General features: G+C 46.6%; 2 protein-coding genes across 3 annotated transcripts; one reads left to right on the top strand and one right to left on the bottom strand.

The window, feature by feature from the left end:
* The first annotated feature begins 451 nt into the window (after positions 1-451).
* Positions 452-9,128, top strand: COQ5 (coenzyme Q5, methyltransferase). Its single transcript, XM_051972944.1, has 7 exons — positions 452-664; positions 1,875-2,024; positions 4,291-4,512; positions 6,583-6,689; positions 8,136-8,224; positions 8,357-8,468; positions 8,542-9,128. Exons 1-7 carry the CDS (start codon positions 490-492, stop codon positions 8,641-8,643), a joined length of 957 nt encoding a protein of 318 aa, XP_051828904.1. The 5' UTR covers positions 452-489; the 3' UTR covers positions 8,644-9,128.
* A 2,585-nt stretch (positions 9,129-11,713) lies between these two features.
* On the bottom strand, positions 11,714-19,552 carry DYNLL1 (dynein light chain LC8-type 1). 2 transcript variants are annotated; one of them, XM_051972943.1, is made up of 3 exons: positions 19,441-19,552; positions 14,430-14,567; positions 11,714-12,154 (listed from the first exon to the last, which is right to left on the bottom strand). In XM_051972943.1, the coding sequence occupies exons 2-3, from the start codon at positions 14,559-14,561 to the stop codon at positions 12,017-12,019; spliced, it is 270 nt and encodes an 89-aa protein (XP_051828903.1). In that variant the 5' UTR covers positions 14,562-14,567; positions 19,441-19,552; the 3' UTR covers positions 11,714-12,016. The 2 variants fall into 2 exon arrangements, with proteins under 2 accessions (XP_051828903.1, XP_051828902.1); XM_051972942.1 differs by lacking the exon at positions 19,441-19,552 and adding an exon at positions 15,697-15,855.
* Positions 19,553-22,119: the final 2,567 nt, after the last annotated feature.

The raw sequence follows: 22,119 nt of genomic DNA, 5'->3' as shown, positions 1-22,119 counted from the left end.
TACTAGTTCACTCTCTCAGTGGTACAGGAGGGGAGACGGAGGCAGACAAGTTAAATGACGCGCTCCGGTCGCAGCCAGCCCTTGCCTGAGGCAGCAGCCGCCAGTCCCTGGACAACAACTTCTATCCGAATTCAACCCACTAAAAGACGAGAAGCCTACGGGCAGCACTGCGATAGACAGAGCCTAGGAGGCTGACTGACAAAGCGCTGTCGCCTCTACCTTCGCAGGCGATGGGCAGCGCCAGCCTCATCCCTGCAGATGGCAGAAGAGAGTTCCATCCAGATGTGTCAACCTGTAGAAGGACCACGGGGGAACCGGACTAAGAGCAGTAACAGCAGCGAAAACGCCACTTCTAAGCCCCGCCCCCAGACTTCCGGTTTCCCAGAGCTTGATTTCCGGGGAAGTGGTTCCGAGGCCCTTCGTCATTGGCTAGGACCGTCCCTGACGTCACGCGCCCGAGCTGCCTAGTTTCTGGGTCACCGGGTCGTCATGGTGGTGTGCAGGAGCCGTGCTCTGAGGCAGCTGAGCGGCCGGGGCTGGAATCGGGCCCTGCTGTCTCTGCGGCCGCCTTGGGCCTGGGTCCGGCCGCTGTCCAATGGGAAGCCAAAGGTGGACACGCACTTCGGATTTGAAACGGTGTCTGAGGAAGAGAAGGGGGACAAAGGTGAAGCAAGGAGGAGGCGGGTCCAAGGAGGAGGCGGGTCCAAGGAGGAGGCGGGTCCAAGGAGGAGCGGGTGTGAGCCAGGGAAAGGAGGGGCCTAAAACAGGTGGGCGGGGCCCAAGGGCCAGAGCTTGCTGCAGACGGTAGGAAATGAAGGGATGGGGAAGGGCCCAAAGAACTGGGAGAAAGGGAGCGTAAGGGGTTAGAGGGGTGAAGGCGAGGCCTGGGGAAGGTGAGGAGAGAAATAGCCTAATGAGAGGGGGTGCGTCTGGGAGCCGAAGGCAGGGGAAATGGAGGGAAGCATTTATATGACACCCCCTGCTTGCTAAACGCCTTCTAAATAACCCATTTGAATAAGTTTCTCGATTTGGGGAGGGGGCTGATGCAAGGAGGAGGAGAAGGAGGAGCACGATGGGGGAGGGGCTCCACCCAAGCTCTAGGAGTATATGGGGAAGCATTGAGAGGTTTGTGAAGGGAAGGAGAGGGTTTGAGTGAAAAGGGTCTGGGGGGAATAGGAGAGATCTAGGGAGAGGGGATGGATAAGGAACTTGAGGTTATGCTGTGAGGGTTTAGGGTGAGAGGATTGAGGGAGCTGACACACTGCGAGTGTCCAAGCATTTTGAGGGGCTAGAATAGGCATGAGATCAGGTGGGTTGTCAGAAGAAAGGCTTATTTTACTTACCCTCAGAAAACAGAGCAGAACTAGGGAAGGACAGTTAAAAGAGGAAAATTTAGGCTGGACGTTGGGGAAAACTTATTTTAGTGACTGGAACTATCCCAAAGTGGGATGAGCCAGCTTGGGATATTGTGACTTCTTTGCACATCTGGAAGCACATGCCCGAGAACCATTTGCCAAGATGGATGGCTTCTCAGCTATAAGCTGAACTAGATGACTGCCTGTAATAGAAATAATGTAGATTCACATTTGTTTAGAGGAAGGAGAGAGCCGCTATTGGGAGGATCCTTTGTGAAGGGAGTGGCGTTTAAGGACATGGAAGAATTGACAGTTTACTCCTCAGGAATCCCTGCAATCTCAGTCTGATCCAAAAGAACATTTTTGGATAGGCTGTTGGCACAGGTGAGCCAGGGAGGAGACAGATGAAGGGCCTTGTCCAGAGATAGACAGTCTTATCTAAGGCCTTTTCTTGCAAAATCTTCTCCGAATTGCCTCTCAGTAACACATTTGTGATGGGCTTTTTTAAATCCACTTTAGTCTATCATGTATTTGAAAGTGTGGCCAAAAAGTATGACGTGATGAACGATTCAATGAGTTTGGGGATCCACCGGCTTTGGAAGGATTTGCTGTTACAGAAGATGCACCCGTTCTCTGGAACCAAACTCCTTGATGTGGCTGGAGGCACAGGTAGCATCCAATTTTGTACCTTGATTTATCTTGGTCAGAAAAATGGGTCAATCCTTGGATTCATCAGAGCTAGAACTAGAAAGTGTATGTGATAAAAATGCCCCATAGAAATGGCATGTGCTATTTACTGTTCTTTACCTTCAAAGTGCAGGCTTTTTAAGGTCAGGGTCTTTGAACACCTTCATTTTAGTATTCTAACCTATAGTACAAGGCATTTGATCAGTATTTAAGTTAAGTCACAAAGAAGTCTGCTGTATCCTGGAGATAGGGTATTAGTAATGAAAGAATTATAAAACAAAATGGTCATTTTTAGTCTCATGAGACTTTTAAACTAGGTTATTATTGCTTCATCTTTGAACCTAAATTTAATTTTTTACTTTTTCTTCACTTTAATTGGCCGTTTTAATACAGTAGGAAGGAGCAGATTTGGAGCCAGACTTTCTTCTAATTGTGTGGCTTTGATGAATTGCCACTCTTGACATAATAGAAGGGCCTCAACTTACTCTTGATCCACTAATTCACACCACTAAAATCACAGCTCTTTTAAACTAGTACAGTACACAGCAGGTGTTTGCTAACTGCTTTTTATGTGCAAGATATTGTACAAAGCATTATCATTGAAAAGCAATTATATTTTATTTCCTTCCCTGGATAATTTTTCTCATGTAGCCAGCTATCCTAAAATTCCTTTGTATCCATTAGATAATACAGTACATTGGAAAATCAGAATACTTGTACCTGGGAACTGGACGTTGAAGGTGGCTGTGAGGAAAATAGGCACCTGGTAAATCTTAAAATTCTATCCCTGTCCTCATTCTCCTTATCCTTGATGATGTGAATGGTTAAGTTAACAAATTTCAGCAATTTTAAGGGGCCAGACTGTGCTTTCCTGTCGGAGCTCATAGTTGTTCCAGGGCATCAGAATATTTTGGAAGTACCCTGTTTCCCAGCACTAAGGTCCAGCAAGCAGGCTGTGTCCTGAGCCTGGCTTAACAATAATCCTCTGCCTTCTGGAATGATAACACCTTCATGCAAAGTGTACTGTTTGTACCAATCTCAGGTGTTCACTGAGGGATTTAGCTTCCCCTATTTTCCAGTGTCGTCCATCACATTCACAATCTCCCCTTTATGATCTCTTTGAGATCTAGGGCCAGTGAGACACTGCTGGATCAACGGATATGCCCAGTTTGATAGTCCCTTGGCATCGTTCCAAATTGCTCTCCAGAATGGCTGGATGAGTTCACAGCTCCACTAACAATCCAGCTCACTTGTAGAATAGAAAACCAGCCTTTGGTTCAGTATGTTAAGCCCTCCTTCTGGGGGAAGAGGTCCTCATTCTGAAATTAATTATACTTCTGTTTGTGTCCTAACTTTCCTATCTCTTTTGTTTTGGCTCTAGCCACCCACAGGTTAGCGACTGCTTCCACTCTAGTTAACAAGGTTCTGGTTAAAGGGGCATCAGAGTGACGGCCAGTTTGTATGTAGGCAGTCTGGTCTGAGAAAGTCACTTTTACCTTCTCTCATTAGACCTTACAACCAAAAAACCAAAAAACCTTACAGCTTTTAAGTGTCTAAGCAGGGATCTGGAGCCAGGCCTTCCCCACGCTTTACCTATTAGGCCATGTTTCATCTTGAAGCTGTCCATACCAGGAGTCTGGGGCTAAATGTGGCAGTCTATGTACTAAAAGTTTTCTAAAATGTCATTAGTTAACCGAATATATGAAAGAAATAGAATATAATTGTTCTATTAAAAAATAATGAGCAGGCTGATTTTAGAAAGGCCTGGAAAGATTTACATGAACTGATGGTAAATGAAACAAGCAGAACCAGGAAAACAATTGACTATGATAGACTTGGTTCCTTTCAATGATTCCATGATCTTACATAATCCCAATGAACTTTGGATGGAAAAGGCCATTTGCATCTGAAGAGAGAACTATGGAGATTGATCAGTACTATTTTTCACCTTTTTTTTTTCCTCATGGTTTTTCCCTTTTGTTCTGATTTTTCTCCTCCCAACATATGTGTGGAAATACATAAAAAGTGAGTGTACATGTATACCAAAATTGTTTTTACATGTACCTGGAAAAAATTAGCTGGTAATAAATCTCTGATCTGTAAAAAGTCATATAGATTAAGAAATAATTTTGGTATGGAAAGGGCCTTGAGCTTCCCTAGCCAATCAGCCTATAACTAGTGTGGTCCATCCCATTTTGAATGGACCATCCCATGTTCCAAGAACCTCTCATTTTATTTGATTATACAGGAGACATCGCCTTCCGATTCCTTAATTACATCAAGGCTCAGAACCAGAGACGGCAGCAGAGGGAGCTGAAATCCCATCAAAATTTATCCTTTGAAGATATTGCCAAGTGGTACCAGAATAGCCGGTGTTCCTTGGGGGAATCCCATGTGGTCGTCTGTGACATTAACAAAGAAATGCTCAAAGTTGGAAAGCAGAAAGCACAGACCTTGGGCCACAAAAAAGGTAGGTCCTGCAGGAAGTAGGCAAAGGGAATGGCCCTAATAAGTGCTTTTTGTGTGAATTCCACCTGTAGGTAGCCCCACTGCCCAGCTGATCCCATTGGATTTTTGTTGGGGGGCATGTCACATACAAAGAGAACGGAGCCATCAGCCTTGCTTAGGGCTTTTCTCTTCTGCATTTGGCTTTGCTCCTTGTTTATCCCAGTCCTTTCTTCTCCTGCCTCTCCCAGCAGGAATTACTTCCCCCAGTCCTGGCTCACCCACTTGTCTCAGTGTCAGCCCACTCAGTTCCAAGGATGACAAAGGCACACTGTTTGCCTCCTGGACTTCCTCCTGCACTTCTACCTTCCTGGTGGCAGGAGGCTGAAGTAAGGGCTGTTATCTGTTCTCTGGAGCATAGCTTTAAAGCGGCCAGCCTTGGGGCAGGTAGGTGGTGCAATGGATAGAATACCAACCCTGGAATCAGGAGGACCTGAGTTCAAATCTGGCCTCAGACACTTAACACTTCCTAGCTGTGTGACCCTGGGCAAGTCACTTAACCCCAGTTGCCTCAGCAAAAAACAAACAAATAAATAAAGTGGCCAGCCTCAGGAAATAAAAGGTACATCCCACGGACCTGGATCACTGGAAGTCTGGAGAAGTGGATACTTGCATTGGCCACTAGGGAGTTCCCTAAGTGAGTTTGGCTCCCTCACAGCTGCTTTAAGTGTTTCAGTTTGCTCATGAAAAGTGATGGGAACATAGTCGACCTGACCTCTAGGCTTCTGTAAATCTACTTATCACAGGTTTCTGAATCACTGGGTCAAAGGTTGATTTAATATTGCTAAGCTTTACAGAAGGAGCTAGCATTTCTATAGCATTTTAAGGCTTTCAAAGTGCTTTATAATTATTATCTCATTTGAGGCAGATATTATTATTCCCATTTTATAGATGATGAGACAGAAGCAGCCACAGACTGAGAGATTTGTCCAGATTCACACAACTAGGAAGTCTCTGGGATCATATTTGAACTCAGAACTTCTTGCCACCGAAGTCCAGAACTCTCCCCACCTTGTCTCCCTTTTCAATTCTCTTTTTTGACCCATCATCTGTCTTTTTGTAGTAGGTCCATCCCGTACCAAAAATAAAGTCAATCCAAATAAAGTGGGGCTGAGTTAAGAGCCTAAAGTAGAAATTAGTTTAGAAGAAGAATATGAGAAACTTTGAGTCCAGTGTAATATATCTTGACTCTTGGGATGGATGCCCTGGAAGCAAAGCTTACATTTTCCTGCCCTGTTGATGGACTTTCCAACATAACACATGGTTCATAACATGGAGATACAGCCACCTGGCTCAGGCACTGCTCTATGGAAGGTAGTCCCAGGTGTCCTGGTGAGAAGGGCCTTGAAGTCACTGCAGCTGTGGGGAGTCCATGGATCCCATTGGATTGTACATTGTGGTCACTCAATGCTGGAGCTCGTCTGGAGAACCAGAGCATTGCTGGAAATGTCCATGGGGCCAGCAGTGATGGGGGAGGTCACCTGGCCCTGCAGCCGTGGCAAGGAGACAAGATGATGGAGATGAGGGAAGGACTCGGTGCTGAAGAAGGGTCTGGATGGATGGGGAGGGTGCTGAAAGAGCACTGCTCTCCCTGATGATGATTCCCTCTAGCATTATCATGGAGTTGGACTGGATGGCCTAAGATTCCCATTCTAGCGATCTGGGATCTTATGATCCTAGGATCAGACCGTAGATTTAGATAGAATAAAAGGAAAATATTTCTAATAATTAGAACTATCCAAAATGGAGCAGTCTGCCTCTGGAAGTAAGGCTTCCCCCTTCCTCTATCCTACAGATCTTTAAGTGGAGCCTAAATAGCCATTTGGCGGTTGAATGTTAGATGTGGATTGGACTTAGCTGGACTCTCAGTGGGCAGATTCTTAATAAATGTTGGCTTCATGAATGAATCAAGTCAACTAAATCCAGGGTTCCACTGTGGTCCCTCGGGGGAAAGTCGGCCCTGGCCCCAGATGGGCTTTCGGGGGCAGAGAAAGCCCCTGGGGCTGGGGAGAGCTCACACACTGTTGTCTTCCAGGCCTGGCGTGGGTGGTGGGCGATGCCGAGGAGCTGCCCTTTGATGACGACAAGTTCGATGTTTACACCATTGCCTTTGGGATCCGAAACGTCACACACATTGACCGGGTGAGCCTGGAGGACGGCAGAGGCAGCCTCACTCCGTGGCTGGGAGGCAGAAGGGGCGACAGCGTCTGGGCTGGGAGGCCTGTTTCAGGCTCTGGTCGGGGTCCTTCATAAGCTCCAAGCGGGCTCTCACTGGGCGTGGTGTCTGAGAAGTCTGTTAAACACACACCGTGTTCCAGTGTGTCATGGCTGCCTTTGGGGGAGCATCACAAGCTCCTAGAGCGCAGGACCGGGCCCAGCCAGGGCTCAGTGCAGACCGCTTGGCTGACTTGTGGTGATGTTTTGCCCAAAGCAAAACTCCCAGGCATTGCTGCCTGGATAGCCAGATACCATCTTTCTCAAGTATCCTAGACTGTCTTCTGCTTGTAAAGCTCTCTTGAAATGGGAGGGGAAAGGAATATCAAGCCATCAGTCTCTTTCAACACAGATTATCAATATTTTTTTTAATAACAAACTTTTATTTCCTTTCCTTCCCATTCCTCCCACTCAAAAAAGGAAAAAATGCTTTTGGGCAGGACTCATGCATAGTCAAGTAAAGTAGATTCCCACACTGGCCATGTCCAAATATGTCTGCTTCTTTCTGTGTTTAGAAGGAATCCAAATCAGGCAGAGATCATGGTGGGGCTTTGCATTATTCAGTATTTTCAAGTCTCCCAGTGGATCATCTGTGGTCTCTGCTCTCTTTACTCTGGGTCGGATCTTACAGGTCTTCCCAGTTCCTTTTGAAACTGTCCATTTCCTCATTTCTCTGGCACAGTGATATTTCATTACTTTTACTTGTAATCTGTTTAGCTGGTCCCTGATGAGTGGGCACCCTCTTGCCCCATTTCCAGTTCTTAGCACAGATTTTTTAGAACATGCTTTAGCAGTAGCCACATTGACTTATGTCTTCAGTAGAGTGGCCATGTCGCTGGTGCTAAGTGACAGATCTGTGTCCAGTTCTAGAGCCCTTCAGTGTCTCCCTGATAAGTAGAGGTGACCTTTGGCCTTTCTCCAAGAACAAAACTAGCCACAAATAAGCTCCAACCCACGGGTTTTCCTGAGCTGGAAAACCCTCAAGAGGCCTGATCCTTCCCCTGGCCACATCTCACGTACTCTGGACGAGGTCATTGTAGAACAAGGGTCTGCCTCACGGAGTCAGATTTTTTATGTGATCCCCGCAGATTTGTTTAACTCCAGAACTAGTGACCAAATCTTCTGAGCTGGAGGATGGTCTGGTGAGCCTCGACCCCCAGGATCTTGGAGGTGTGAGAGACCAGCTTAGAGGGACTCTGGGATTGTTTGAGCCCCACTCGCTTGTGCTGCCCTGGTCCCCATCTGGAAGAACATGGATGGCGTGGGAGGGAGCGGTTCTCCTCAACCTGCACACGTGGTGGAGGGACCGTGCAGCTCCGTGGTACTTGTGAGGCCTCCCCAACAGGGATGCTCTTGTTTGCTTGTCTCTCTCAGGCACTTCAGGAAGCCCACCGGGTCCTGAAGCCAGGAGGCAGGTTTCTCTGCCTGGAGTTTAGCCAGGTGAACAACCCCATCATTTCCAGGTAGGGAGAACAAGGTTCTCGCACTTCCTGGCCTTAGGAAATGCTGGCTGAGGGAGGGCCAAGGAGGGTTGTACTGGAAGGGAAGTCCTAGTCTACCTCTTTGCAGTCTCTGCCATTTGCCTTCCCATCCAGGCTCTACGACCTGTATAGCTTCCAGGTCATTCCAGTAATGGGAGAAGTCATTGCCGGGGATTGGAAGTCCTACCAGTACCTTGTGGAGAGCATCCGACGTTTCCCACCACAAGTGAGTAGCCCCGAGTGCTCCCCTCCAAGGCCCGATTCCAGGTCTTCTCGGCTAATCTTTCCCTGCTTTTTAGGAGGAGTTCAAGGAGATGATTGAAGATGCCGGCTTTCAGAAGGTGACCTACGAGAGCCTCACATCAGGCATTGTGGCCATCCATTCCGGCTTCAAGCTGTGAGCCCCGTTCAGCCCGCCTCCCGCTGCGCAGTCGGGGGAAGAGCCTCGGAGAGTCTATGAAGCTCCCTTGCAGAGCTCCGGCCTTAGGAGCTAGGGGCTGAAACGACCGGCCGGCCTTGGTTATGGAAGGGGGCGTGTCATTCCCTCAGTGCTCAGCTGGTGCTGTTGGGTGGCGTTTGGTTGAATTGCCACGGACGCCTTCTGTTAGTTCTTCTTGGATGTGCAAGTGTGTGGGTGGGGAGAGGGGAAGGAGCACCGGAGCGCTAACTGAACAGGTTCTGTGGCCCGAGCCTCCCCACCCCGCCATACTGAAAGGGTAATCGGGGGGCCCTTGTCGGGGAGAGGAAAGGAAGGACCTCCTCCCACAGACACACACCCAGTCATCCTTTAGTCCTAGGACCGTACGATGTGCCCAGCCAAACACTGTGTGCTCCTGGCTTCCGTGTGTCCCCGCACAGCGTATTAAACAAGTTGACTTGGGTCCGATTTCTCTGCTGTTCTGTATACTTCTCACAGGTGCCAGGAGGGCTTAGGGCTCTGCCTGGGCTAAGATACATAACTCCCCACTCACCAAGGGGAATAGAGGCCTAGAAATTGACAGTTCATCCTGCCATCAGAGCTGCCTTCTTTGCACAAGTTAGACTGGATTCTGGACTCTTCTGGCATGGGGGAGGAGAAAGAGCCTGATTGCAAATCCCAGCTCTGGGACTCATCATGGACCAGTCATTTTTTCCACTCCCTGGGCCAGTTTCCTTCCCTATAAGTAAGGCACCCCCAGAATCTCTGATCTTACCTGCCCTTCACCCATTTGAAAGCTTTCGACAAGCAATTCAAAATTCTGGGCAGAATTTTGCTCTTTGAATTCAGTTTGAGGTTCTTGGGCTAAGAAAGTTAGAGAAAACCACCTGGGTCTGACTTGTCCAGCAGCTTCCTTGTGGGGAGTAACAGTGTAATTATACTTGAAAGGGCACAAAGATATATGCTGCATCCTAGCCAACATCTCCCTGCTCTTGGCTCCATCTTTATTCCTGACACCCAAACCCCAGCCCCTGACAAGTCACTTCCCTCCCGGAGCTTGTCCAACCTGTATCCTGGAACACCAGTTAGATTCCTTTCTAACACTGACCACAAGGGAACTGCAATTAAATCTCAATCAAATAGGAAGTTAATAGGCTGTGACTTTGGTTAAAAGTCTTTTGCTTCAACAGGGACAGGGACGAGCAGGCTAGGAAAGAATTTAGTACATCGTCAGTCCTGTCTCATCTCCATGGAAACATCTCATCGGAGTCAAAAATAGATTTTTGGTGATCTGTCCCCATTTTCTGGCAGAGACAGGCGAGGGTCATGTCAAAACCTCACCCTCCATTAATATTGGGGAGGTGGGATTCATTTGTATTTGGGGGTCTACGCTGAGAAATCTAGATCTCTCGCCTACTTAGGGGACTGCTGAGTTGTGTAGCAGAGCTGTTCTAATAAATGATAGCAAGCTGAAATAAAGCTCAATTCTGTTGAACCTGTGGATAGTCATGAACTTACTGGCTCAGTAAAAGTGCTTTTCACCAACAGCCAAACTGTGAGATTCAACAAGAAAGGGATTCAGTTCTAAGACCCTAGATTTGCACATTTCTGTCACCCCAGGGGCTGATCATTACAGGGCAGGGTTCCATCAAGGACAGCCATTAGTGATTTGTAGTATGGACAGGAGGCAGGTATCCTTTCCCAGGTTCCAGAATTCCCTGCTGTGATCATGAGCAAGACCCAGCTTCTCGAAAGTCACCCGCTTGTGTTATAAATGGAGCTGTTCTCAGGATCACATCCATAAGCTTGCAAATGCAGTCTCCCAACTTTGATACACAAATTACCAGGGTAAAAAAGCATCGTACCTGCAATCATCCTAACCTGGACTGGATGAGGTTCAGTCCATTACCAAGATTTTTTCAAGTAAAATGGTCTTCAAAGACCCAGGACAAGACAAGAAAGTGGGCCTGTCTGTGGCTATTTTTCACTGGGCATGAGAAGTAGGGGCAATTTTAAAAAAAGGAATTTGAATTAACAGCTACCACAACTAAAACCTTCCCCTCCCCTCACTTGATATGCTACTTAACTGATCACAATGCCCAGGATCGATGAGGGGAAGAGTGGAACCACATCCCTTTCCCTGCACTCCCAGTTCATGGGACTCTGACTGTTCTCCTCATTGTTAGGAAAGGGGGAACAAGTCTGCCATCATCAAAGATTTTAGCCAGGGTTACTCATCGGCAGCCAGTTAGCTGATTGGGCTCTAATGAACATAGCTCGGTTCCCAGTTAAAGGGTTTCCGACTCCAGCTGCAGAGGGTAACAGCAGGCTGCGAGTTTTAAATCCTGCCAAGACTTAGCAACAAAACGATCTCTGCTGCTCCTCCGTCCTGCTGGTGGCTTAAAAGGGACCTCTCAAAGACCTCCTCCCTGGCTGTTAGAACAGCCATCTTCCAATCTCAGAGCACTTTCATTATCTCATTGTCCCAACTCCCTGGGTCCTGACTTCATCCCCATTTCACAGACGTCAGAGGCAGAAGCGGCAGCCATGGGGACAGTTGGAAGGAATCCATTTCTTGCTCTGGCCTCGCCTGCCCTTTTCCCCTCCCTTGGGCACAGTGCCCAGAACACGGCACCAGCAAATTCATCCCAACAGAAGGGAGGCTTGGGCTGTGCTGCTACCTTGGTGTCTAATTAGGAATAGCACTTACTGGCCTCCCTCCCCACCCCCAATCCCTTACAACCCATTTCCCCCCATCCCCCTTTGTCGTTTAGAGCATCCAAGGTACCTCCACCCTCCACATGCCTCCAAGATCCCCTATCCATCATCCTCCCCCCTCCCCCCCCCCCCAGCCCAAGCCCCAATGGGCAATGTCAGGCACTGCCCCTGCCCTGCCCTTCCCAAGGGATCCTGTTTGGGTGAAGGCTCCCTCAATATTTCACATTAAAAACCCAGGGTAAGGAAGCCGAGGACAAGGGAGCTGCAGCTGGCCAGCTGCAGCTGTTGGGCTCCCAGCAGCTCTAACCGGATGTCATTCAAACAGATTCTTCAAGTTAACACACACATCTCCAAGAGGTTTATTTTTAAAAGAGCCGGATCGTTTCTAGAGTGGGGAGGAAGAGCAGATTATGGAAAAGAAAATAAATACCCAGGGTAAAGCTGTGTTTTGCTAATTGTTTTATAACCACAACAAACTAGTACATAGGATGCCCTGTACAACAACAACACAATAAAGGCTGAAAGCTCGAGGTGTTCCCATGGCAATGCTGAAGATAGTTCAGTCTCTGGTATTTGGAATTTAGGCTGCAGTCCTTGTGATTTAGATGGCTCTCGGGGCAGGAGGCACAGGCCATGCTCTAACCAGACTTGAACAGGAGAATGGCGACCTGGCCCAGGTAGAAGTAGATGAAGTGTTTTGTCTCATGCGTCACGTAGCTGCCGAAGTTTCTCCCCACAATGCAGTGCCAGGTGGGGTTATACTTCTTGTCAAACTCCTGAAAAGGAAACAATACGCAGGCTGAGCAGGGCCCCAGGGGGTGGGGAGGCCTCAGAAGGGAGAGGGACAGAGGGAGGCCGGCCAGCCATTCCTCCCATCCCCAAGAACTCTGGAATGCTCCTCCTCTCCAAGTCGCCTACATCCGCATTCATGCAAACATACTTGCAGCCTGAGCTCAGCTGCAACATGGAAAGGTGGGTGGGGACAAACAGACAAGTCAGCTCTCCTGTGTGCAAGGGGCGAGGATGGGGACTGGGGGGGAGCACACAGGGTGCTCTACAAGATCTGCATTTCTTAGGCAGTTCTGCTCAGTAATCCCAGGCAACTTCAGTTGGCAGGAATGGCTTTAACAAGTTGTCCACTAGCTTGTTCTACTTCTAAACACTTCAACTTCGAGAGGTTTCATAGATTTTTAAATAAACTAGATCCAAGAACACACGAACAGGTAATGCTGACAGCTATCACCAACCCCTCAAATAGGGAGACTAGTTTCAAAATAGTACTTGCTGGTCTAGGTAATTTTATTTTCTTTGAAATGACAACTGGGGTTAAACAAAAGGGTCAGAGAGAGAACATCTGGAGCTGAATTTGAACTGAGATTCTCCAAACTCTAGGGCCAGGGCAGGCTCTATCCCCTGTCCCACCTAGCTAGTTATTTCACCTTCCATTCTTGCTTCTACCAAAACTCACAAGGTACTTGTAAGGACTCATGCATAAAATATATAAAGTGCACCTTGGCAAGCAAGGTAAGCTAATCTTCGAGAAATCTAGCCTTTATTTATTACATTAGAGGGCAGGATGTAACAATGAAAGCCAGCATTATATACTGTGCACACCTGAAAGCACCTTGCAAACATTAACTCCTTCCCAACTACCCTAGCACAATAAGGTGCTGAGATTATGCTTCCCCTTTTACAGCTGAAACAGCAGAGTGTGACAACTGTGCCCACAGTACCCCAGCTAGTAAAGTTATCTTGGGCAGGGCGGGAGGCAGGACTCCAGGGCCAAGCGCTCTAACCATTACACTACAGTTGGAGAGAAAAATTTGTAACAACCTAAGCTAACTTCAATCATCAAGGAGAAAGCCGCCCTAACATTTGTTTAGCCAAGTCCCTTAACATAAAATTTATAAACTTCAAGCTTTAGAAAGTTTTGACCAGTAAAACTGCGTAATAATGCAGGGAAGGAGGCATAAACCTACCTCCCAAGTCTCTGAGATGACATATGGGATACAAAACATTGCAAAGTTTAATTTAAGTACATCATCAGCATTTCAACAACTCATTAAATAGGTTTGATAAAGAAACCTCATAAATGAAGGGACTTGAGAATGCCTAATATTAAACTATTCGGAGGATTAACATAATTAAGCCAACCCTGGATAGCTGACTTCACTTTATAGGGCTCTAAGGTGATGACACCCACATACTAATTCTACACATCCTGAAACCAGTCAGGTGCCCACTTGCACAGGGTGACTACTGAGGACGTGCCTCCCCCAATGGGAATCCACTTATGAACCTGTTTCTCCCTCCGTTCCATCTCCTTTCCAAGTTACAAGCTGTTCTTCAGGAGAGTCTACAGGGGCTAGGTACAAGCCTGGCGTTTATCAGAAGCGATGTTTACTTCTCCTCTAAAATCCTTTATCTCCAGTCTCCACCGAACCCTCCCTTCCCTCCGCTGACACTGCCAGCTCCCTTCCTTCAAAGCCTGAGAAACTTGGCAGTTTTACGAGCTTCTTACAGACTGCCATCAGCACCACCACCTCCCTTTAAAATCACCCAACCACCACCCACTTTCTCTTCAACCAAGCCGAGCAGGCTAATTCTCCCCGCTGGAGAGCTGACAAGATTTCCCTACGGTTCTGCTGGGAACGCCCACACAGTTTTTCCTAACAGATCTCACACAGATGGGTCTGCGATGCAAGAAGGGGGGACCGCTGGGTCCCGAACCTAGAAACGGTTGCTAGGCAGCATTTTTTTTGGTGTTGTGTTCAAAGACCCGCGTCCCTAATGTTCTTTGCAGAATCCATACAGCCAGCCGCCACCTCGGCTAAGTTTTTGTTGGCACCCTAAAAACTCCGGCCCTCCCAAACGGGGCATTCTCCCACCTCCCTGAAGATTCAAAAAAGGAAAAGGAGTACATAACAAGTCTTTACGGTTTGTTTACAGGACTATGCAAATTAAAGCACAGGAAGGGGGCGCCTCCCACCACCAAGGGGCCCCTCCAGCTGCCCACCCCACCCCGACTCCAAGCTCAGTTTTCCCCCTGACCTTCTTGATATGGGCTGCTATGTCCTTTTCTATGTTATACTTCTCGAGGGCCTGGGTGGCACACTCCACCGAGTCCTGCTGCATCTCCTCCGACATGTCCGCATTTTTGATTACGGCCTTGCGGTCACACATGGTTACCTAGGGGAGGGGGACACAGAACAGGGAAGGGGCCCGGAGGGGTTTAAGTTTAGGAGATCGGAAGGAATCTATCTTTCCTTCCCCCTCCTGAGATTCCAAGCACCACCACCTATGGCAGAAAGCCCCTGCCCTCGGGAAGGTTCCAATCCCGTTCCACCCCCACCTCCTGCCCTCGGGAAGGTTCCAGTCTCCCCCGGGCCAAGTCACAAGGAGATGGAGTTCAAAAGCTCCCAGACTGCGCCAAACTGTACCCGGGGGACTCCGGGACCCCGGCCCGTAGCCAAAGGAGCCAGCAGTTCTGCCGCCCCCTTCTCAATCTCCCCATTTGAATAAGGGGGGGCGGGGAAGCAGATATTCGACCACAAACATTTACAAACTCAGGCGCCTCTGCACCCTTCTCCGTCTGCAAAAATTGGGGAGTGGGGATCAGAAATATTTACAAGCCCGGGTTTCCCTTGAACCTCTCCTACCCTCAGTTTCTCCATCTGCAAAAATGGGACAGGGGTGGGGGAGTGGAGAAATTAAGACTAGAATGATCTACAAGGTCTGCCCTCCCCCACTTCTCTAGCGCTCATTTTCCCCAATCTGCGAAAATGGAGGGGGAGGAACTTGACATGGGACTACCAAACTCTGCCCCTCCTCCCCGCCCTCTCCGGCCTCAGTTTCTCCGGCTGCAAAGAGGGAAGGGATCTAATCCTAACCAGAAACATCTCCCAAGCTCCCGGGCTTTAACTTGTGCCCGGGGCGGCTACGCCCCACCAGGGAACCCAGGCGCGGTAGCTCCAGCGCCTCCCCTCCCCCCCAGCTCGGGCCTCAGTTTCCACCCCCCCTGCACCCACTCCCTAGGGGGATGGGGAGGAACGGAACGGGCTGGAACGCCAGGAGCCACCCAACTCGCCAGCACGCGCGCCCGCGGAACGAACCCGGGAAGGGATGCCTGGGGCAGGGCCGGGAGGGAGCAGCGGAAGGGCACGTGCTACTTCTAGGCCTCTCCCTCCCCCCCCCCACGCCCGGGCCCGGGGCGCGCGCCCCCCTCCCCCCACGCCGCCCTGCAGCTGCTGCTGTGCCTCCCCGACCCCCGGCCCAGGGCCCGCGTTCTGTAGGGGCAGCGGCAAGCACCACTCCTCACCGCGGGTCGGGGGTGCTGGCGGCTGCGACGGGTCCCGGCGGGAGGGGGCGGCGGCGGCGCGGCTCAGGCACTCCGTCCGACCTGACAGGTGCTTTCACTGCCTAAGCCGTTGCGCATCTAAGGCGCCCCACGCCAGATGCCGCCGCCTAGTGCCCAGCCCCGCCCCCTGCTTGCTGCCCGCCCCGCCCCTACGCCGCGCGCCTATTGGCCTGTCCTAGCTGCCTGCCCGCCTCTCATTGGTGGACGACCTCAATGGTTCCCGCAGGCTCCTTCGCCCGCATTTTATTGCAGACCACAATGCACTGCTGACGGCGTCGGTTGCCACGGCGACGGTCTGGGGAGTGGCCCCCTCCTCTTTTCCCGCTGCACGAGGTTTAGAGTTTCTGAATAGCGGTTCACAGCAGGGGGTTCGCTGGGCAGGAGCCCGGGAAGGCGGACCGGGGGAGCCCGGGGGGGCTGGAGAGGACGGGGAGATCCACAGGGCAGCAGTGTGGCTGCCAGGGGCACATGACGCAGTCTGGAAGCATGGGCGCCCTCCTTAGAACAGGGGGAGAAGAGCGCCCCGATGGAATATAGACTGTGGAATGTAGACTATTAAAAGACTAGATAGACTATGGACTAGATTACAGAATATGGAGCAGAAATAATAGACTATGGAATATAGACCACAGAATGGAGAATAAGTAGAGAAAAGACTAGACTAGAATACAGGGGTCCTCAAACTACGCCCCCATCCAGATGCGGCAGCTGAGGACGATTATCCCCCTCCCCCAGGGCTATGAAGTTCCTTTATTTAAAGGCCCACAAAACAAAGGTTTTGTTTTATAGTCCGGCCCTCCAACGGTCTGAGGGACACTGAACTGGCCCCTATTTTAAAAGTTTGAGGACCCCTGCCTAGAATATAGACCACAGAATGTAGACTAAGTAGAGAAAGGATTAGACTAGAGAATATGGAATATGTAAAGACTAGACTATAGAATATAGACCACAGAATGTAGAATAAGTCAAGAAAAGACTAGAATATAGATCACAGAATGTAGAATAAGTAGAGAAAAGACTAGACTATAGAATATAGACCACAGAATGTAGAATATGTAGAGAAAAGACTAGACTAGAATTCAGGGGTCCTCAAACTACGTCCCCATCCAGATGCAGCAGCTGAGGGACATTTATCCCCCTCACCCAGGACTATGAAATTTATTTAAAGGCCCACAAAACAAAGTTTTTGTTTTTACTATAAGTCCAGCCCTCCAACAATCTGAGGGACAGTGAACGGGCCCCCTATTTAAAAAGTCTGAGGACCCCTGCATAGAATATAGACCACAGAATGTAGAATAAGTAGAGAAAAGATTAGACTAGAGAATATGGAATATGTAAAGACTAGACTATAGAATATAGACCACAGAATGTAGAATAAGTAGAGAAAAGATTAGATTATAGAATACAGACCACAGAATGTAGAATATGTGTAGATAGAATTTAGACATTACATATAGAGTAGACAATGGAATATAGACTATAGGATATAGTCTTTAACTCAGTCTTTAAGGACCATGAACCCTAAGCATTTTACAAATAGAGAAACTGAGGCCCAGAATTGCACAAGACCATAAGGTATAAATAAGCCTGGAAAGATACCTAGGGACAGGATCCAAATGCCCTTCATTTCACAGATATGGAAACTGAATAGTCCAGTATTTAGTAATAGTCCAACCTACTACATATAAGGAAACTGAGGGCCCAGTATTTAGTAAATAGTCCGAACTACTACATGTAAGGAAACTGAGGGCCCAGTATTTAGTAAATAGTCCGAACTACTACATATAAGGAAACTGAGGGCCCAGTATTTAGTAAATAGTCCAACCTACTACATATAAGGAAACTGAGGGCCCAGTATTTAGTAAATAGTCCGAACTACTACATGTAAGGAAACTGAGGCCCAGTATTTAGTAAATAGTCCAACTACTACATATAAGGAAACTGAGGGCCCAGTATTTAGTAAATAGTCCAACCTACTACATGTAAGGAAACTGAGGGCCCAGTATTTAGTAAATAGTCCAACCTACTACATGTAAGGAAACTGAGGGCCCAGTATTTAGTAATAGTCCGAACTACTACATGTAAGGAAACTGAGGGCCCAGTATTTAGTAAATAGTCCAACCTACTACATATAAGGAAACTGAGGGCCCAGTATTTAGTAATAGTCCGAACTACTACATATAAGGAAACTGAGGGCCCAGTATTTAGTAATAGTCCAAACTACTACATATAAGGAAACTGAGGGCCCAGTATTTAGTAAATAGTCCGAACTACTACATGTAAGGAAACTGAGGGCCCAGTATTTAGTAAATAGTCCAACCTACTACATATAAGGAAACTGAGGGCCCAGTATTTAGTAAATAGTCCGAACTACTACATGTAAGGAAACTGAGGGCCCAGTATTTAGTAAATAGTCCAACCTACTACATATAAGGAAACTGAGGGCCCAGTATTTAGTAATAGTCCGAACTACTACATATAAGGAAACTGAGGGCCCAGTATTTAGTAAATAGTCCGAACTACTACATATAAGGAAACTGAGGGCCCAGTATTTAGTAAATAGTCCGAACTACTACATGTAAGGAAACTGAGGGCCCAGTATTTAGTAAATAGTCCGAACTACTACATGTAAGGAAACTGAGGGCCCAGTATTTAGTAAATAGTCCAACCTACTACATGTAAGGAAACTAAGGGCCCAGTATTTAGTAAATAGTCCGAACTACTACATATAAGGAAACTGAGGGCCCAGTATTTAGTAAATAGTCCAAACTACTACATGTAAGGAAACTGAGGGCCCAGTATTTAGTAAATAGTCCGAACTACTACATATAAGGAAACTGAGGGCCCAGTATTTAGTAAATAGTCCAAACTACTACATGTAAGGAAACTGAGGGCCCAGTATTTAGTAATAGTCCAAACTACTACATGTAAGGAAACTGAGGGCCTAATGTGTTGATGCACTGAGGACAGACAACCGAGCACTTAAGGCGAATTACCGATTGGACAATACTCTATTAGCAGATGCTTGGAAAATGGCCCTTCCCACTATTCTGAGCTGGTTCAATCTTTTGGTGTATACAGAGAATTGTGGGAAGGATTAAGGGATGGAGTAAGACAAGACAGAGTCACTTTGGCGGTAGAGGAAGAGAAGGAAAGTCCTGCATCCATCCTGTTTACGTCTACCCCTGAAGACCAAGAATAAAGAGCAAGGACTTTTGCTTATCCTGACTCCTGCTGATTCTAAGGTATTCAAGGGTGTTAACATGGTCTTCACAAATTAATTGCCCAAATCCATAATTTTTAAAAGCTAGAAGGGTACCTAAATAACAATCTAGCCTAACTCTCATATTTTACTTAATAATAGCAAACTTAGGCCCAGAGAGGGGGAAACTGAATTGTCCAAATTCATGGAGAATTTAGAGCCAAAAATAAGATCACTGAGCTCTAGATACTCACTTCCACTTATTTTACAGATAGAGAAACTGAGACCCTATGGGGAACACTTGTCCTTGGCCATGTTCCACAATTTTTAAAAGCTAAAAAGGGTGCCTTTTAAAAAAAGTTATCTAGTCCATCCCCCTCTCATTTTACAAATGGAAAAACTGAGGCTGAGAGGAAAATGAGTTGCCTAAGTCTCCTATATAGCTCACTGAGCCCCAGCCTGGCCTATTTTACAGATAGGGAATAGTTTTAAAAATGACTTGCCCAGAGTACTCAGGTCTGGCTCAGGAGGAAATGTCTGTCTCTGAAAGTATGGGAAGCCGTCCTGAATCGAGGGTGTCTCCCAGGACTGAGGGAGACTCCCTCTGAGGTGAGGAGGTAGCACAGCAGACCTTTATATATGATGCTTCACAGTTTACAAAGGGCTTTCTTCCCTCACAACAGCCTTATGAGGTAGGCAGTGTAAACACCTAGATTATTACATCCCGATATTCCCGGGGCCAGGGGAGGGATTGCCCACACCTAGAGTTTCTGTCTTCAGAACTGAGACTGGTCAGTTCCTGACCCTAAATTTACTGAATATTCTTTTCACTGCTTCCTTGCCTCAGATAATTATAAAGAGGAATGAGGAAAACTAAAGTTTGGAAAGAGAGTGACCTTTATCTGGCTAGAAAATCTAAGAAATTATTTACTTATTATCACTGATCCGAGTTCAAAATCCTTTGTTTGCCACTTACTAGCTATGTGAATCTGGAGGCAAGCCATTAACCTCTCCATGTCCCCAGACAACTCTGAGATTCTATTTGGTCCAGTCTTGGGGAAGTAAATAGGGAAGAAGTTTGTGGAAAGGATTGATTGGGGGGAAGTAAAGGGGGGAGGGAGGAGAGAGAAGGTCTGTGGGCATCTAGAAGTATTATCCAGGGAACATAGATTATATTATACATAATATATATATATATATATATATATATACACATACACATATTATACAACCAGTTTCCCACCCAAAAGAACCCTTTAAGCCCCAACTAAAATCCCATCTTTCCAGGAAGTATTCCCCAACTCCCCTGAATTCTAGTGCCGCCTTCTCTCTGTTAATTATTTCTTATTTATCCTGTATATAAATTGCTTTGTATATATTTGTTTGTCTCTCTCATTAGATCGTAAGCTCCTTGAGGGCAGACACTCAACTCTTTTTTTGTTTGACAGATACACTGGAATGGTTTGCCATTTCCTCCTCCATCTCACTTTTCAAAAATATATTTTTTTATTTTAATTTTTCCTCCAATTCTATGTTAAAACAGTTTTTTAACATTTGGGTTTTGAGTTTTTTGGTTATTTCTTTTGAAGTTTTGAGTTTGAAATTCTATCCATCCCTTCCCCTTTCCCGAAACAATAAAAAATATGAATTATGCATGTGCAATCATGTAAAACATTTCCATATTCATCATTTTCTATTAGAATACTTAGATAAAAGAAAAAGAATGGAAGAAAGGAAAAAATAGCATGTTTCAGTGTTTGAATATATACAGATTCATGTTTGAATACAGATTCAAAGACTATCAATTCTTTTTTCTGAGGTGGATAACATGCTTCATCATGAGTCTTTTGGGATTGTCTTGGATCATTGTGCTTGGATCATGTAAATCATTCAGAGTTCAGTACTTCTGCTACTGTTTACAATGTTCTCTTGGTTCTGCTCACTTCACTTTGGATCATGATATTCATCTAAGTCTTTCCAGGTTTTTCTGAAATCATCCTGCTTATCATTTCTTATATAGCACAATAATATTCCACAGCTTGTTTAGCCATTCCCCAATTGATAGACATTCTGTTGAATTCCAGTTGTTGTTGTTGTTGTTTTTTTAACAATAGCTTTTTATTTTCGAAGCATATGCAAAAATAGTTTTCAACATTCACCCCTGCAAAACCTTGTATTTCAAATTTTTCTTCCTCCCTTCCCTTCCCTCTCTTCTCTAGACAGCAGGCAATCCAAAATAAGTTAAACTTGTACAATTCTTTTATACACATTTCCACAATTATCAGGCTGCACAAGAAAAATCAGATCAAAAAGGAAAAAAAAATGAGAAAGAAAACAAAAAGCAAGCAAACAACAACAAAGAGTGAAAATGCTATGTTGTGATCCACACTGGGTCCCCACAGCCCTCTCTTTGGGTGCAGATGGCTCCCTCCTTCACAAGTCTATTGGAACTGGCCTGAATCACCTTACTGTTGAAAAATCCTGTCCTTCAGGATTGATCATCACATAATCTTGTTGCTGTGTACAATGTTCTCTTGGTTCTACTCACTTCACTCAATATCAGTTCACATAAATCTCTCCAGGCTTTTCTGAACTTATCCTGCTAATTATTTTTTAATGGAACAATAATATTCTACCATAACTTATTCAGCCATTCTCCCACTGATGGGCACCCATTCAGTTTCCAGTTTCTAGCCACTACAAACAGGGCTGCCACAAACATTTTTGCACATGTGGGTCCCTTTCCCTCCTTTATGATCTTTTTGGGATATAAGCCCAGTAGAGACATTTCTGGGTCAAAGGGGATGCACAATTCAATAGCCCTTTGGGCACCACTTTCCAAAATGGTTGGATCAGTTCACAACTCCACCAACAATATATCAGTGTTCCCATTTTCCCATATTCCCTCTAACATTTATCATTATCTTTTCCTGTTATCTTAGACAATCAGAGAAGTATGTAGGGGGACTTCAGAGTTGTCTTAATTTGCATTTCTCTGATCAATAATGATTTGGAACACTTTCATATGTTTGGAAATGGTTTTAATTTCTTTGTCTGAAAATTGTCTGTTCATATCCTTTGACCATTTATCAACTGAAGGATGCTTGTATTGATTTCCAATTCTTAGTCACCACAAAAAAGAACTGCTATAAATATTTTTGTACAAATGGGTCCTTTTCCCT

This window comes from Antechinus flavipes, chromosome 1, assembly GCF_016432865.1.
Source record: "Antechinus flavipes isolate AdamAnt ecotype Samford, QLD, Australia chromosome 1, AdamAnt_v2, whole genome shotgun sequence".
In the NCBI taxonomy this organism is placed as follows: Eukaryota; Metazoa; Chordata; class Mammalia; order Dasyuromorphia; family Dasyuridae; genus Antechinus; species Antechinus flavipes.
The sequence above is the reverse complement of the archived record's forward strand: the minus strand, read 5'-3'. Positions and strand labels throughout refer to the sequence as shown.